Raw genomic sequence first — 18,895 nt, 5'->3', positions numbered from 1 at the left:
GGCAGGCACCTCTGAGCCAGCTAAATTAGGACCCCACCTGGAGCTCCTCCCACTGGACCAGCGCTGACTCGTCGCTGCTCTCTCCGGCACAGTGAGTGCCGGAAGTGCTGCAAAGTGTATTTGTAAATGTATTCTCTGCACTGTATTATTATATGAATGGGTTAAATGATCCATAGTACATGATATGTAGCCCTGTACTACGGATCATTTAACCCATTCATGTTAGCAGTGCAGAATTGTATATCTATATGTACTGTACATATACAGCACAAATGCCCCGTACATTGCAGCATTAGATTTACAATGATCCCCTGCTAACATGAATGGGTTAAATGATCCATAGTACAACTTCATGTTATGTACTATTATGTACTATGGTTTATGATTTAACCTATGCATGTTAGCAGGGGAGAATTGTAATTCTATTACTGCAGTGTACTGGACATATGTACTGCGGATCATGATTTAACCTATTCATGTTAGCAGGGCAGAATTGTGAGCGCCTCCCACAAGCTGAGCACCGAGACTTGATGCAGCGATCCTGCCCAGCGCTGACTACGAGAGGCACCGCGTGAGGCAACAGGGATCGGCGTGAAACTGTGAGTGAGGGAAGCTGGGACGGGGCTGGCTGTAAATCTATTGCTATAGTGTACTGGACGTGTGTAATGTATATGTAATACATATATACAGCACACACCTCCACTACACTCCAGCAATAGAGTTACAATTCTCCCCTGCTAACATGAATAGGTTAAATCATGATCCATAGTACAGAACATGTAGTTGTACTATGAATCATTTAAAGTCACCTGTCCCTTTAAGAAAAAGTATCGGTAATTGGTATCGGCAAGTACATGAGGGGAAGTACTTGTGCTTGAGCCTGAAAAAGTGGCATCGGGATATCCCTAGCTAGGACATTTAGGAAATATATACTAAAATTTTTATTGGGATCACAAGTTTTAAGTGTTTCATTCAGCATCATCAGTCTACAAAAGCTGTCTTATGCTATTTATTGACAATTCGCCACATGGCAAATCTTTAATGATAAACAGGTTCCAAGTTAGAAAAAAAAGACTGCATCTGCACATTTACAGCTGGGTGTTAAAAACAGGATTTGTGGTTAACCTAAAAAACATTTCTTGGGAGTACATTAAAGGGAGGTAATTCTGGAACAAATGAGTTATGCAGCTACCATCAGGTGAATGGATATCATTCGGTTTGGAAATGAAAGCTGTAAGGACAGCCCTGTATAACTCCTCCCTCTCCCATCCTGCTTTGATTTTGTAGCAAGTAGTACAAGAGTGGAGCACATAAACAGAGTTGAGTGTCCTACTTCTAGTAGAGTTAGGTGCTTAGGGATGACAACGCCTGAAAGGACTCTGTCTTTCAGCAGGATGGAATACCAGTCTTTGGAACAGAAAGTCTGGATAATCTGGAATTGCCTATGAAAAGTCTGCCAGGAGATTGACTATGTCCACGTACTACGGTCAGCTGGACCATTTTTCATGCCTGGAATGTGTACGACGGACAGGGCCGGGATCTGAAGTTCCACCCTAGCCAGAATCAGGTTCGCTTCCCTTTTGAGCTGCACGACTTCTGGTGCCTCCATGATATAAGCCACAGCCATGTCCTTGTCTGACTGAATCCTGGTCAGGTGACCCTGTAACTGAGAGTTCAAGTAAAGAAGGGACAACTAAATTGCCCTGAGCTCCAGGATGTTGACTGGGAGTCAGTGAACAGGTTGGAAAAGAACCCTTGAAATCTCTCTGCCTTTAGAACGGGAAATATGACCCCTTAAGAATGGAGCTGATCTAGGGCAGTGAAAACTAAACTCAAATTTGTAATTGTCGGTTATGACGCTATGGACCCTGGCATCAGGAATGTCCTGGACCAAGAAGGCGGACAGATTTCCCCCACTATTTAAAGCGAGGGTTGTCCAAATAGCAAGAGACTCATCAACACAATAGTGCAGGGCAACAGGAAAAAGTTTTGAACTTTTAAGTACACTTTGTCCTTGAAAACAGGGACTGTAAAAGCGGGTTTGGGCATTTTTAAAGAACCCAGACTTGGGCAAGGCTGATGTAGGGAGCTCCGAAGGGGAAGGTGAGGGGGCCCACTTGTGAGCCCCTGTGGTCTGAGGACTCCAATAAGTCAGACATTTTCCTTATAAACTCAGTCATTACTGAAGCAAACTCCTCTGTTGATAGCAAGGTAGAGGAGGGTGCCGTTGAGGACGTAACAGGGAAAAGGAGCAGTGCATAGGACAGCAAGAAACAGTGTCATCGGAATGGACAGAACCTTCCCCCAGAACTGTTATTGAGTTGCGCATCGACATCGACAGTCCACCGCTCATACATTCCTGCATCTATTGTCTGCCATGTGTTGAGAGCAAGCCCCAAAGTCCTCCAAAATGTGGAGGTTGGAGGGTGCACTGTATCCAGACACTTGCAGGCACAATGGTTATCCAGTGTGTAGTTTTTCCTCCCTGCGCTGTATTGCGTAGAGTTGCAGCAGCAGAGTATGGACAGCTCAGAGTTCATGCCAAGAGATAGAAAATGGCAGGCACATGTGCAGTACAGTACGCCAGAGGGAGGCTGTGCAGGTGTAGAAGTGGCCCCCCAGGCAGCCAATGAAAATGAAAAAGCGGCAAAATGTTTAAAGGGGCTGCTGCCCCCTCTACTGCCCACATATGAAGGGACTGCAGAAGATGCACTGGGCACCCTTCAGGGATGAAGTCCTAGCTTACTTTGTACCTTAGATGAGGTCTCATTTGCGGGAGGTTGCAGATGTAATTTAAAGGAACATCCCCCATCTGTTCTTTGCGCACCCAGTGGGTATACCCTTCAAATGGGGTCTTCAGGGACTAGGCTCCTCTGGCAGATGGACCATAGCTCTGGACCTGTATAGCATTCACTGGCTAATATACCATATACTACACTAAGTGAACCCCACACGCAGGATGCAACACCCTGAGCACATTACATGCCAGTCTTCCATGCCCTGGGTCCTTCTTCCAGCAGGGTCCGGGTGCAGTCCGTCAAGGATCAGTCGGGAATAAAACCAATCTAGATAGCTGTCGAGGGGTGCTGCAGTGGCAGTGAACAGTTTAGGAAAACTTGCTACAGATTCTTCAGGTAGAAAAAAAGAGCATAAAAGAATGTTTCTTTTAAAACACAGAGAAGGCATCCATCACCTAAGGACGCTAACAAAAAAAAGTTTAGGCAGGCTAATAGTGAAAGGGTGTTATACAGGGCTCTTGTTACATTTTTGATTTGCCTTTGTCTAATCACCTGAAGGTAGCTGCATAACCCATTGGTTCCAGAATTAACTCCCTGTGATCAAGAAATAGAAATTAATGTGTATAAAGGGCATGTTGTCTGGCCAATCACATTCTGAATTTCTGTCCTCTTTATAACATGTTAAACAGCTTCTGTCACCCAAGTGCATCATGTATCACCTACTAAGAGAACACACACATAAGTATCAGGCCTTGTCTAAGGAAGAAAGAACATGTCCCCATGTTACCCACTACTGTGGTTATGGAAAGTTACAAAGCATAAACCTACCATCTAGCAGCTTTCCATGATAGACTGCCATCCCAGCCACACGGCCAATAAATTTGAAATAAGAAAGATGGTCTTCATTGCACAAGCCAGAATTTGGATTTATTTGCAAGGTATAATTATCACTGTAAAAAGAATCAAAAGCCAGTGTCAGTATTCATCCGCATGATCATTCACCTATATAATTAACTGTAAATGATGCTACTGTGATCCATTCATGAAAACATTGCTATTACTGTTTATTTTTTATGTACTTTTCATGGAAGATATATATCATTTGCTCACCTACTTTAAACTGAAAGAAGTGATAAAACGGTGCCAACAAATTGCAGGATATTCGCATATTTTTCAAAAAAGATTTGACTAGTTTTGCTGCCCTACTTTATTAGGAAAAGGAATTTTATTCTTCAAGAAAAATGGGCAAATAACTGGCTAATAATGAATGCCTTGTCTGACAAAGGAGCATGCTTACAAACATTATAGGCTGTTCCATATCACAGCACTTACTTCTGAGATTAAAGAAGGGCTCGTGACCACAAAAAAACAAAACATGCTTTACATATGATTCAGGTGCAGAAAAGGCAAGTTGTCACTGAACTTCTGTGCTTTAGATCTTCCCTGACACCTGTAGATATACTTACGTTGCTGAATATTCAAAGAGGCCATAATAAGGATTGAACATTTCTTTGGAGATCAGGAAAAACCATTCTCTGGCAACTCCTCCATAATCCAAGCCTTTCTCATTGTCAAATTCAATCCACAGTCGTGCTTTAAGGTACTCTGGCCTTTTAACGGCTATTATTCGTCTGTAGGAGTCTTCAAATATGGCTGTACGACGCAACTTCATTTCAAACCTATTAGGAATATCGAGCTAAACAAACACAAATCATAGTCAGTTATCTTGCTCTCACCAGTGTTTAACTGGTTACTTTTTATGTGAACTTTGTAAATGTCCTTCAAAGAAGAGGAGTTGCCTGCTTCTGAAAATGCTAGTTGCCTGGCGGTTACGCTGTCTCACTTTTGTAGTTCATTGTTTGGAAAGAAAAGCACTGGACCCGTGTGATTATTCTCTTGGTGTTTCCCATCCAACAGTAGTTAAGTGATGTGAATATGTGTGATCTGGCTAACAGGTAGGTAGTTTCTGCAATCCAAAGGATCTCTACAGTATCCTCGGCTCAACAGTGAACACAGCAGATGTAGGAATTCAGGTGCCATATCAATTAAAAATAGTTCAGACAACTGAAAACATTACAGAATGCTTATGCATAGAATCAGTTTCAAAATGGACGGTAAATACCAGGATCAGGCAATAATCATTTAATGTCAATGGGCATCCTAAACTGAAAACAAAGTAGAATAGAAAGATAGTGCTAACTGGCATATTAAGGTCCATTCACAAACAACGCAAGAGCAAAATTGTATATTGCGTATATATGCGTATGTGTACGCGCGTATATGCGTGCACTATATGCAATCCCAGAATGCATCATTTGTAATAGACATTTTATTGAACTGTACGCGCGTACATGCGCGTAAAATACGCTGCCCGGACGCATCTCGGGTCCATTCTGTTTTTGCGCATTTTTACGCTACGCAAGTATACGGCTCCATATGCAGCTATGTGTATGGAGCCATTTATTTGCATATGGGACAATGCGTGCATATATACGCAGCGTATTATAGGGCAGTGTGAATGAGGCCTTAGGGTGAAAATGACAAAATGAGATGAATAAAACATGCTTAAGTTAACTGATACACTAGTAATTCTATCAGTCATTTGGGCTTGTGCTGATGGCATCAGTTTAAGACACTTTTGAGATCCTTCCAAATTCACTGACAAGTGATTCTGACCTGCAGTTTACATCCTCCTGACCTGCTTTTGACTGACTTCAAGCAGGTTTTACATTCACATACACTTGTCTGACACAAACAAAACCCTGGTATTACAGGCTCTACCTTTACACTTACCATCTAATACTAACAACATTACTGTGCATCTATGCAAACTGTGTTTAGGACAGATTTACCTGCTTCTTTAACTTTTTCCGAAAATATTCATATTTTCTTTTGTAATCCCGTGAATAAGGCACGGCCTTCAAAGCAAAAACAAGTGTGGATGAATTTAATATAACATTTATCAATACAGTAGAATTAATGAAGTAAAAGATTTAGAGTAAAAACTTTTTTTTAAAGTAAGTAAGCTGGAGGTTACTTTCTGTACACTAGGAGGCAGAGGACTACCTTGTCTAATTTAGATCTTAGTGTGAATCTCCTGTGTGCTTAAATTGTGACTATACAGCAATTCACCTTACTCATAAATAAACAAATAAATGACACAAGCCTCATATACAGATGTTAGCTGAGTTGAACTACTCCGGCCCGTGCAGCACTAGGCATTATTTTAATCATAAAGATGCTTGGCTTCTATGTTCTAGTGTATATGTGTGGCATCCAGTCCTCATAAAAATAAATGGATGGTCTCACTGTGCTGGATCAAGAGAGCCATGTGCTGCGCAGGCTGGGGATGCACTAACCCAGTGAATAGTTACATCTGAAATCCGTTTCACTATTTACTTAAGATAATAATGTACAAACAGAATTGCATTTACAGTTTTAACATATAAAGCTTTACAGTTTTAACTATAGAGCACAGTGGTGGTAGTCATAAAGAACAATACACTCCAGTCTAAAACAATGCAACATTAAACAGAAAATCATACAATATCAAACTGATCACAGTGATACTTAGACAAAGACAAAATACAAAAACTTACTGGCCCAGATATTGCTGCAGTCTGTAATCGTGGATCTTCCCACTGCGTTTTCTTTGAGCCTGAAATTATTAAGAGTGAACATCAACTACACATGGCAAAGCATTATTTAACTCCTTCCTACCCACAATCCTTCTCCCTTTGAGAGCCAACAACCAACACTTTTTGTGGCTGGTGGCTCTAAATTCTGGTTGTAACTGTTCACTGTCAGTGCCCATCTGTTTAATACTGGAATTGTCAACATAAAAAAATTATATAGTTTAAAATCTAAAAAGCTTCTTTTTTTTAAAACATTTTTGTGGATTTGTCAGCCTATAAAACAATAAGAGAAAAACAGATTGTGGCTTACTATGGTTAATATAAAAGACTCTGCCATCCGTATGTGTTCGTTCTTCCCAGCCAGGCTGAAAAGAGAAAAAAAAAAAAAACACATGATAAACAGAGCAATAAAAATCAACAATATACAGATACAAACATCCTTGCAAAAGCATTATAAATCTAAAATGTAAAAGTGTGGCGCCTCAGCATTTTTCTGCGAGTCCAGGCTGGTGGCCAAAGCCTTGATGGCCTGGCCTCACAGAAAAGTTGCTAAATGACACTGGGCCTCATTCAACCTGGAAGAGGAGCAGCCCAGCATCACTGGATCGGTGAGTCTGCAGGAGAGATCAGATGTGGAGAGATAGAAAGTCCCTCCGCACTCCTCACAACGCTCACGGCCTGTACAATGGTGCTCGTAGTGATGACCACGGATGGCGCTGTGCAGACACAAGGTAGAAGACAAGACTCACCAGCACTGAAAGAAGCCAGCATTTCGGGGCCACCCAGGGTCCCTTCTTGCCCCGAAACGTTGGCTTCTTTCATTGTGACGATCTGTCCAAATAAATGGACATATTGAATGATATTACTGAGTGCTGGTGATTCTTGTCTTCTGCAGGAGAGATCAGACAAGCATAGCAGCCAATTATGTTTGTTTACTACTGCCAGGGACTGACATTTTGAATTTTGTTTGCTAAAACAGGAGTTAGGGTTTAAGTTCTCAAGATATATAAAATGTCAGTGGGCAATTCCATGCATGGAGGTCCAGCTAGAACTGTTGGTGGACTGACAATTAAGGGTAATGTTAATCAGAGATTTGGGGGGGGGGACCCAGATGCAACAGTTATATAACATTGTACTTATTAGGGATGCACCGATACTAGTATACGCGTACTCGCCCAAATGCTCCGATACTTACCCCCGATAACAGGACTTACGGTCAGAGGGAACATGGTGCCGTGAGGGAACATGGAGCATGGTGTCTGCTTCCCGGCCAATCAGCATCGAGCCAGCAAAACAGCATAGAGCTAGTTTCCCAGCCAATCAGGAATCCTGGGCAGCAGGTAATTACCTACCTCCCTGATTGCTCGGGAAGCCGACTCCATGCTAGTGGAAGTACCGGTATCGTTACTCGGTATCGGCGAGTACCGAAATATAAAAACCGGTATCAGTGCAACCCTAGTCCTTATATATGCTATGGAAAGAAAGGGTTTAGGTGACAACAATAAACATAACACAGGAAGTAGTTTTGCTTAATTTGTCACTCACTTGTAGTGGTCCCAGGTCTGAGAGATCAATGGGTGGCTTTGGCCTTAGCTGAACTGGAATTCTCAACCTTGGATCTTCCTATAACAAATCAGAGATATTTTTATGGAAGTGATAGGAAGCAACCAATTATAATAATAGAGCTCAAAATGCAACCAAAAGAGTGTAGTTTTGTTAGGTATAAAATTAAATTGCTCAGTATAGAGTACATCATGTGTCTGTCATTTTTACTGTATGATAGATACCAACCCTCTTCTGGTAGACCATGTTGCACAAAACTAGTTGTGTGTAGCACTAAAATATTACTAAAAGCCCAACTCGCATAAAGAGGAAAAGGGTTGGAAACCTAGTACGTTTTTCATGCTATTTGGGTTCCCATGGGGAAATTTACTCTCAATTTCTATATTGGTCACAGGAAAAGGAAGTCAGGGGTACTCTCCCAAATAGGTACACACCAACTTTGGCTAAGGTTGGGTTTTATAAATACTGGATCATTTTGATGATGAGGGTGATCCAAAAGTAGCAATGTAACCTGATGTTACTAGATCCAGACTGCAGTATTTTGTAGACTTAGAAAATGATTGCAAGATATATTCATAGTGAACCCGCCCTCTATTCCAAATAAACCTAAATGTGTTGCCTAAGAACAGGCACACAAGGTGACTTATATTACATTACCTCTTTTTGCCCAGAAACCCACCTATGTGCCCCATTTGAGATTACGCTCAATTAGTTGTAGAAGCCTTCACTTCTCAACCTGGGACATAAAATATTTCCACTTGACACACTAATCAATAGGCCAGCAGTGTCTTATTAGCTAGCAACAGTATTTCAGAACTCTCCTCTTCACATCTGATTGGTTCTGGTTAGTTGCAGTGGTTTACTGTATTCCCTATTATTGAAAAAGCCTGTATGTGTAGCTCAGAAATAGATCTATGCCAACAAGCACTGAAATAAAGGACATTCATAGTAATTATGTTTTCCACAATTAAAATGCAGCAGACCTATAAAAAGCACAGACCATATTGTTTAGGTGAATATATTGTATATGTTGGTAATAACATCTTCTCTCACACAATATAATAAAACCATTTACTGATACTATTCAATATGCAACATCTTATGAATGTAGACTTAATACCCATGTAGTAGTTTTAGTGGCATGGTTTATGAAGAAAGCTCTTCCATTCGGTGCATGCCGCATTTCCCAGCCTTTGGGGAGGAAACCCTGATCCCGGTCCACCAAATGTTTTGAAGATTCATTTGTTGGTATCTGAAGCTGACGACTGGTGGGGATGCTCTGAATTGAGGGTGCCTGTGCCACTTCCACTGGTGCCTGCTGTAGAGAATCAATGTTGAAGACTCTTTGAGAGCAAATTTTAACTGGAGGCTTCCTATATGTCTAAACAAAAGCAGCACCTACACACAAATGATAATAATGGTAGTTGCATAGAAACTTGCTTTACAGGTATCTTGTGGGTGGCATTATTACTAACTAAAAACACCACTAACACAACAGAAAAAAGGCTATCACCAGTAGAGCTGCAGCTAACAATTACTTTCAAAATCGATTAGTCAGCCGATTAAGTTCGATTAATCGGTTAAAAAATAAAATAAAATACATTTTAAAAAATGGCTCCAGTGATGGGACTACTAGTTTGTATTGTGATTGTAGTCCATCACAGGAGCAAGCTCGGAGCGGTGGAAGTAAAAAAAAAAACCCCAGCAATAGTACATTGTACAGCACAATGCAGAATACCACCAGCTATAGAGGAATACAACAAATCCCAGCAATAGTACATTATAGCTGGCAGTATTCTTCATTGCGCTGTATAATGTACTATTGTTGGGTTTTGTAGTCCTCCATAGCTAGTGGTATTCGGCATTGCACCACTGTATTGTGTATTATTGCTGGGATTTGTTTTACTCCTCTATAGCTGGTGGTATTCTGCATTGCGCTGTATAATGTATTATTTCTGGGATTTGTAGTCCTTTATACAGCGCAATGCAGAATACCACCAGCTATATAGGAATACAACAAATCCCAGCAATACATTATACATACAGTGTATAATACATACAGTGTATAATGTATTGCTGGGATTTGTGTTCCTCTATAGCTGATGGTACATAGCTCTGTATAATATACAGTACAGCACAATGTACCATCGGCTATAGAGGAATACAAATCCCAGCAATACATTATAGAGCACCATGTGTGGAAAAGTGCAGGCTTACCTGAGCAGTCTTCAAGCAACTTGCTTCTGAGATCGGGCTTGTCTATCGGCGGCTGTCATCCCCCCCACACCTGCTCCTCCTTCTCCCCACGTCCCTGTGCCGATCGTGGATGTGGGCGGGTGGTGAACGTGAGGCGGGGAGGAGGTGCGGGGTGTGGAGCATGGATGCGGGCCTGGCAGTGGCGAGCGTGAGGTGGGGAGGAGGTGCGGCGCGCAGCGTGTGTGGAGCCGTGAACAGGGCCAACTAATCAAAAGCTGATTAATCGATGACTGAAAACGTTGACAACTTTTTCAATAATCTATTATAATCGATTTAGTCGATTAGTTGTTGCAGCCCTAATCACCAGTATTTCCAAACTCCAAGATGCAATAATTTCTGCATCCAGTAAATACTGAGCTCAAGCGGTCTAAGCTTCAACAATAACTTAACCAAGTTAGGAGAGTGTTCTGCAAGCTAACTGCCCCTGCTTTGTAAATGCACTTCCGACTGCCTTTTAATGTCTGTTACTAGAATATCTGGTCTGGTCATTTTCAGGCTTTAATGTCTGTGTAAAGTTTTTTGTGTATACATATCAGATGCTAATAAGTCCCAATATAAGGTTTAATAAGTAGGATAATAGTGCTGTACTCTGTTACTAGAACAACTGAGTACAAATGTTATTTTACCTTTAAAGTTTATTCAAATTCAGGTTTTACATCTTAAAAGACCTTAAATGTTTTTCACAACTCAAGTTCTAACCAGGAAATTATTATCCTTTACACTACTCCCTACTCCCACCCCATAAGCATTATGCTTACCTGTCAAGCTCCTGTGAGATCCCAACTGTGTGGTCCCCAGGAAGCTGCACAGCCACCGCAACAGCCGATCCCTCAAATCTCATTCTTTCCTATAGAGAGGCCAAGTACTGTTGGGACACAACAGATAGCCTCTTCATAGGAATGAATAGTGACCAGCTGGAGAGTTTGCAATGGTGGCTTTGTGGCTTGCCATGGGCTACACAGTATGGATCTAGCAGGAGCATAGACAGGTCAGCATTATGCTTTTAGGGTGTGCTGGGGGGGATTGAAAGATAATAAAAAAGACTTTGATTATAGCATATGATTATAAAGTTTTACCTCAGAATTTCAGGTAAATTGAAGTTTAATATCATATGAATGTGTCAGCCAAAAAAAACTATTATGGGCAAAGTTATCTTGTATGTAATATGCAGGATACAGAGAAGGCCATCAGAACACTATTTGGGTACATTTGTGTTTTGACTGATGAATGAAAGTTATTAGCATGTTACTAAGTGTAGGTACCAAATGTAATTGCTGAAAAAGTACAAGTTTCCATGCTATATTCCTCTGGTTTCCCTAAATGATAATGGGCGCAGGAGTGAAAAGCATTCTAGCCTTGTTGGTTTCTTCTACTGGGCAGAAACCTGTTACAGTGGCTGCAAAAGGCAGCACTATGTGCCATGTAGGCCCCAATGCAGGTGCCATTGCATCTTCTGCTTCAACCCCTGAAGATTAACAAGAATTAGCCAGACTGAGGAAAAACTAAAAGTTGTTTGCCACTAAAAAAACAACAAAGCCCCCTTTAAGTGGAATGCATGATTGTATCTATGCATATTTAACTGTATTTACTAAGATAAGAATAATTTTAAGAAAGGAGATTCACTTATTGCTTTTTTTCGAAACGTCAGGCATGTCATAATACCCAACAATGACACCAAAATTCTCATAAAACAAAGGACTGGGGAAACCAACAGTGGTGTATTGTGTCCTGGTACCTGTACAGCAGGCCTCTCCCATGTAGTTGTTCTTGTGTTGTGATCTATGTAATATGACCTTCCTTTCTCATCTTGTTTTTCTTCCCAACCAGGGGGCAACCCAGAAGAGGTAGGCAATAACTGTTAAAAAAATAGATTTAAAAAGTAAAGAAACCATATGCATTTACAAGAAACGCCTTCAATGGCACAGTTTACAGTCATGGGCATGTGTGGATTTTGGATCCGCAAAAGTGCTTTTTACATACAATTTTCAGAACTTAATGCATATTCTGGCCCAGCATGCAAACCAAAAACAAAAGGAACAATAAGCTGAACCAAACCAGAAACAAAATACAAAAACAAAGCAAACCTGAAGCACTATACATGCAAATTTGAAAAAATGTGTTGTGTTATTTAACCCCTTAAGGACCCTTTCGCTGCCAAGGCCTTTTTTTTGTTTTTGCATACATCCACATATAACACACATTTTGCATATAATCCACATTTTAGGCCTGAAAATTATTTCAAACCCACAAACATTATATATTTCCTGAAAGCCAAGATCCTGTAGAATGGTGGCAGTTGCAAATTTTTATGTTGCACGATATTACAAACTCTTTATCAAACCCAAAAATTTAGTGAAAAATGCACTTAAATTTAGTGCCCCAAAATAATATATTTTTTGTAAACTATAAAAGATGAGGTAATGGCGAGTAAATAGATATTCAACAAGCCCAAGTTAAAAATTGTATGCGTATGTGAAACGGTAACAAAATTCAGTACTCCAAAAAGTCCATAGACGACGCTTTAAGAGCCCCTGCAGGTCATCAATTTAGAGATACACGTACATTTTCGTCCTAGAACAATTGCTCTTACTCTGGCGTGCGCAGCGATACTCAACATGTGTAGCGTGCATTAGTTGTTTTCATACGTAGTTGCACCCAACGCGTTTACGTGAATACGCGCTTGCTTGTGGGGGACTTTAAAAAAATAAATAAATGTCATTATTTTTACATTTATTTTATATTACTTTTTAAAAGTTTTTTTTCTTCTTTTAATTGCTATTACATAGGGGGGCTTACAAGCCCCCCATGTGATAGCATATTGGTGGTGACAAGTACTCTTTAAGGTGACACTGGGGGTCCAAAGGATCCATAGTGTCACCTTTCCACTCTAAATAAGCTATTGAAGTGCAGATCGCACTTCAATAGCTTATTGCTGGGCTTCAGGAGCCCAGCACTGACAGCTCAGGGACCGGAAGTGATGCAAACTGCTTCATAGAATGGTGAGGAGATCAGTAAACCTCGCCGCTCTCCTCCCCAGCTCCCTGCCAACACCCAAGATGCCGATTTTGGGCCCGCAGGAGGGGCAGCGGAGCCCGGGAAACAGGGTGGGGGTGTCGGGTGGGCACTTTACCGGCTGGTAGAAGCAATCTGACGGCAGCTAAGCCGCCAGAATCGCTTCTATTGTAACGCCGACAGTCGGCTTCACAATTGTAAACAGAATCCCCGTTGGATGTTTAAACAGGCCCGCAGCCAGCGACGTACGGTCACTGGTGGAAATGGGCCACTCCAGTAAAATCTAAATATTTTACCTTTAAACTGACTTAGGGAAGAAGACTCACCTGCTAAGCAGCTCTAATTTTTGCCCTAACATTAATATTTCAGCAGTTGGCTGCCTTGCAAGCTAAAATCTGCTGACTTTCCAGGTCCTGAATATAAGCATAAAAAGGGTGTGTTTTAAAAAGTACTGCCCACCCCCTGAGCCCATTGCATCCTCATCACTACATACACGAATGGAGGGCTGCACTGTTACCCATGCCCTGTGAGAAATCTGCTAAATCTGACCAAGGCACAGCTGCAAGGACTTTGTCTCCTGAAGCTGCTTTTTAGAGAGACAGTCCACACAAAAGTGATATTTTAGTTACAATTGGCACTTTGTGGGTTTCCTTGGGTTCCCAAACAGCAGGATATCCCTGCCACAATTTCAGACTCTATCCAGTGTTGGGTGTTCCTTCCCACCTTTCTGTATTTGACCTAATTTTGTTACATTCTCCATGTAATTTTGTTACATTCTCCATGCAAAAGAAAAAAAAGTCCCAACAGGGAATACTGAAACCCTTATATAATGGCCATAGCAGGTGTGCAGACCCAGAACCCAAGTACAGTAGAGGGATCTCACCAATACTCAAGAATGTCTAGCATCTACCAAAGACTGCAATATCAGTAAAGAATTAAACAAATTTTATTTGCAGACAGCTAGGTCTGTCTTGCATACTAAACCTCCAAACAAAACCTCTACAAGGTTAGATCTTTTCTTGTAGCCAGAAAAGCATATTTTGATGCTGTTATTAAAGCTTTAAATAAAATGCTCAGGTGCTAAAATCGACAAGAGCCAAAAATGTTTGATGCTACCCACTAAAGCTAATTTAAATGCATTTTTTCCAACTTGTCCAAGGGAGATTTGTAAGACTATGGGGTTTATTTAACATCATCCTGCACAAAGCAGCTATAAGCTCTATTCCATATGGCCTACCTTATGCAGCCCAAATTGAGCTAGCAATGTAAATGAACTAAACAGTGCTAGCGATAATCGTGTAGTATAGCATTAGGAAAAGTCCTTTCCCCTAGAAATATTAATCTTAGGCACATGAATGCACTGTGACATCAAATTGACTGCTATTGGTCAGAGTAAGCTTGTTTCATCAAACAATAAAAAGAAGAAAACAAAAGGACAACATTAAACAGGTCAAAACGCCATTAGACATGGCCAATTCATCATGCAGTGGGAGACAACAGAAAATCTTACAACTGGTAACGTAGGTAGTTCTTCCTGCGTATAAGATTGCAAGCTCCCTCTTCTGCTGGAATTCACCTTTACAAAATACATTTAAAATGTGATGAAAATGAAGGATGAAAATCTATGGAAAAGACTTGAGCGTGTGTACAATACTTCTTAAATTACATTTTGCCACATTTCCTCAAAAAATTTCTTATTTAAGAGAAACTCCAAGAAATGTAATTTTATATACAATGAACTTCCCTCTCTGGTGGCCTTTGCAGATGCTACAGAGAAATTTCAGCTCTCACTGCTGTTCACATACTGCCTGTATACTTCCATCACATCTGCTCTGCCCTGGGTAGTTGGGAAAACCCACAAGGCTCATACTACATCAATTCAAAAGATGAACAACAGGACGCTGCAAATGAAAGCATGTAAGCAGTGGGTGGGCAGCAAGGATAATACGATTTTGAAGTAGTATATCTAACAAATTACATACATCTTGGGTCACAGGAGTACATTTACTAATGTACTTCTGTGACCCAAAGTCAACATATAGTGGGCTACTGCTGCACTGCAGTCGGCAAGGATCCCAACAATATTGTTAAGATCCTTGGCTGCCTGATTGACAGCTGCCTCTACCTCTCTAGAGCCAGTGCCCTGTCTGTCCCTCCATTGAGTGCTGCGGGAACATAGAGGGGAGGGGGTGACTGACAGTCATTGCTCTGCAGGAACAAGCCATGAGCTGAGCGATCAGCAGTTCATAATTGCTCAGCTCTCAGTATAGAGCCGAAATGTGACAGCTGCAGTGTCCCACGTTGGTTTTAGGTATTGGGAGAAGTATATATTGCTCTTACAATACTTCTCTTTTAAATTTAACTTCACTAAGTTCCTGGGTCCAGCTCTAAATTTGTAACAATTAAGTAAAGGTCCTGTTAACTAAGAACATTTGGAAGAAAATAGATTTGATTGACATGCTTCTTAAACAAGTTTTATTACATTCAAGTCCTTTTTTGCTTTATCATCAGCTATTAAACATAAAACTTAAGGCAAGATCTCCGAATCTCAGGTCTGTGCACACACTTACACTGTTTCACTTTCCATGTTACATTCTTAATTTATTTTATATAATAGAAAATGCAACATGAGGAAGAATACCCGTTTTATAGCAACAGTGAGGTCCTGCAGTGTGTCACAAACACAGAGCAAAAGTAAGTCATGGAGAACTTAGTCCCTAAGCAATAAAGGGAGCCAGCAGATGACTCAGTACACTAGGCCCTAACCATAAACAACATTGGGTGTAATGACCCTTTAAATAGAAAGCATTAGTAGAAAGGCCTAGAAACCAGTAAAACATGACCAGTTTGTGGTACCTGAGGAAAGGTTTGGGAAATAATAGAATGTTGGGGGGTCATATTGCTAATAAGTAGGGTTTTATTTACTGCATTTTTCCGTCTTTTCCCTTTCTAAACTGATGGCAATAACAAATCTTTCACTATACATTTTACAAACATCTAACATGAAACGGGGAAGAAACAAACATTTACATATTTAAAACAAATTACACATTTGTGATTTTTACAGGAAATTTTAGATTGTGCGTTTGGATTGCTGGATCCTCACAGAAGTCATAAGGTCGTGTCCTGAGGCTTGTTAATGTTTCATTAATAAATGATAATAGCGATACAAAAATAACTTACAATGTTTGAGCTCTGTCTGCCACTGGCAGTATTCCCAGATATGTGAAGCCTTGCATCAAGCTCATCAGTAACTTGAGTTTGGAGGTCATGGCTAGATAATGAGTGTGGTTGAGTGCTGTGGTTGCTATATACAGTGGAATCATCTTCAGTTATAATTTCCCAACTCTGTTAAGAAAAAAACATAATAAAATGACTAAATGTATAAAGCATCTAGACAGAATATCATTAAAAGTTGAAACTTTCATTTTACCAGTACACATTGGAACAGAAAATTCCCCAATAAATCTGAATGAATATAGTTTATTATACTGAGAAATAACTGAACCCAACAATTACTGTGCAACTAGTAAATTTTTTGATAAAATTGTCATATCAAGAGATGAGCAGAAGGAGGCAGATCAGAAGACTGATAATGATCAGGAAGGTGAGCATCGAATTGTTTCACTGGTTTTTCTAAAATGATGTATATTGATTACTGAAATAAAAATGATGGGAATCATAATTTCTGTCTCCTGCAGAAGGGGAAATTTTATAGGTAAGCATTATTTATGTGGAGAAGGTGCCACTTTAAAAGTGAAGCATACTTCAAAAAGTACCAGGGCCAAATTCAGACCTTTTCAAGATCAGTTAGGAGCAAAGATGTAAATCAAATGTACTCTCCACGTGACTAACCTAAAGAGTATAAAACATTCATAAAATACGTGTACCGATTGTTTGTACATTACAGAATTAACAAGAGCAAATGCCTATAATGCAGATCTCATGTGGAAGGAGATAAAGGTAAGCATAACTGAAAAATATTCTTGACCTTTTTAGGCTACAAACAGTATGGATGTCTTTGTGCTGTTCTGATTCATATTTTTTTTTTTTTTACCTCTGGAGAATCTCTCACTTCTGGACCTTCTGTTTCCTCAGAGATTTGCCTTCGAGTCCTAAATGCACGTTGTGCCTCTAACTGTACAATGCCACTTTCTGGACCAGCATTGCCATCCCTGGAAAGACATTACATTAGAACTATACATGTTAAAACAAACAATTGTCTGCTTAAAACACATGTACTTGATATTTTGTTGCAAAAAGCCATGTATTCTATATCATGCCTGTATCCCCACCTTAATGCCATATTTACTCCCCCATTGGTTAAGTCTACTATGAATAAGTGGAATATGTATTTCCCTGCAGAGGATCACTGTGATAGGCTCTTTGGGTTACCTGTCAGAACAGAACAGTACTCCAAATGAGGTCTGAAGAGAAAACACAATTCAGATTTATAAAGGTTACTATGCTTTTGACACCTCCCATAAAATAGGGGCTTCGGCGCCATATTTTCAACACTGTCCTAAATATTGTGAAGTAGGAGCTAAATTAGAACATTGTCTGTGGGAATGCCCATATAGCTCTAAGTTTTGGGAAAACAACCTTGCTTACCTAAACCGGTTACAGAGAGTATAACTTATAAAAGATCTGAAGATCTGCCTGTTGGTCCCCTCCTACACATTTCCCTAAAGCTAGGACAGTTTGGATCCACAACTGTGTTTTGCTGGCACAATGTGAAATTATGAACCGATGGATGTCCTCCCCCCTAAAATCACAAATTTACTAACCCTTGTTAAAACACTAATGTGGAGAGAGAGACTAAATGACAAACTTGAATAGTTCTACCTACACTAAATGACGGAATAAATGTCAGTCAAAGTACCGCAGCGCTGAATACTGAAAAATGGCCTGGATGGGAAGGGGGTTTAACACCGCGGATGTTAACTGGTTAAAAACGTTGAGTCTATATCTTGCACTGTTTCACCAATCAGGAAATACAAGATATAGTAAAACCCTTTCGATATACATCTTGATATTTGACAGAAGACATACACCGCATATTGGGTAGGTTGTGCTTGGAAGGCAATAGACAACTGTGCACTTGCCTTTCCGGATCTATCTCCTTTTTGTTAGGCACAAGCATACCTTCTGCAACTCTTAGAAGCCTCTATAGTGGAGATGTGGGCAATACCACCAGGCGCTAGATCTTTTATGATAGGTCCCCAGTGCCCTAGTGAGATGTAATGTGTATAGGAGCTGCAGCTAGTTTTCTTTATACTTATTTTCCTCATTGTGTAATTTTAACCATATGGGTCATGGTTCTGTTCATTTAATTCATGAATGCCTATCTGGAGCGAGCTAATTTCTCTTTTCTCTCTTCCAGAGGCAGGGTTATCATTTCTTGGTCTTAGTGGCATTGTTATCACTTCACGACTAACAACTTTGTTGCGTCTGTTGTTCTTGTATCTATGATTGGAACCTTCATTTATGCTTTGCCTTTCTCTGTTATGTGTTGTATACTATGTTTATACTGAAGAAGAAATGCAATCTTTTGGAGAAAAAAAAACAAGCAATCGTATCGTATTCAATGCCTACTTTAAAAGCACATGTAACAAAATTAGAAAATAATTATATTAATTAATATAATTAATTATATTAATTAATATAATTATAAAATAATTATATTAATTA

At 40.2% G+C, this 18,895-nt stretch overlaps 1 protein-coding gene across 3 annotated transcripts in view; it reads right to left on the bottom strand.

Moving 5' to 3' along the window:
• NEDD4 (neural precursor cell expressed, developmentally down-regulated 4, E3 ubiquitin protein ligase) overlaps positions 1 to 18,895 on the bottom strand; it is a 110,427-nt gene that overhangs the window by 13,829 nt on the left and 77,703 nt on the right. The window contains exons 10-20 of one of the 3 annotated variants that reach the window (XM_018557558.1): positions 17,262 to 17,379; positions 16,388 to 16,552; positions 14,715 to 14,780; positions 11,928 to 12,047; positions 9,057 to 9,254; positions 7,919 to 7,996; positions 6,684 to 6,738; positions 6,338 to 6,396; positions 5,591 to 5,656; positions 4,205 to 4,434; positions 3,567 to 3,688 (exon numbers count right to left, since the gene is read on the bottom strand). In XM_018557558.1, the coding sequence (XP_018413060.1) occupies positions 3,567 to 3,688; positions 4,205 to 4,434; positions 5,591 to 5,656; positions 6,338 to 6,396; positions 6,684 to 6,738; positions 7,919 to 7,996; positions 9,057 to 9,254; positions 11,928 to 12,047; positions 14,715 to 14,780; positions 16,388 to 16,552; positions 17,262 to 17,379 (1,277 nt within the window). The remainder of the gene's footprint in view (positions 1 to 3,566; positions 3,689 to 4,204; positions 4,435 to 5,590; positions 5,657 to 6,337; positions 6,397 to 6,683; positions 6,739 to 7,918; positions 7,997 to 9,056; positions 9,255 to 11,927; positions 12,048 to 14,714; positions 14,781 to 16,387; positions 16,553 to 17,261; positions 17,380 to 18,895) is intronic. The other 2 variants (XM_018557559.1, XM_018557560.1) reach the window with 2 other exon arrangements.

Source organism: Nanorana parkeri, unplaced genomic scaffold, assembly GCF_000935625.1.
Source record: "Nanorana parkeri isolate BGI_ZX_2015 unplaced genomic scaffold, ASM93562v1 scaffold290, whole genome shotgun sequence".
NCBI classification, from domain to species: Eukaryota; Metazoa; Chordata; class Amphibia; order Anura; family Dicroglossidae; genus Nanorana; species Nanorana parkeri.
The sequence above is the reverse complement of the archived record's forward strand: the minus strand, read 5'-3'. Positions and strand labels throughout refer to the sequence as shown.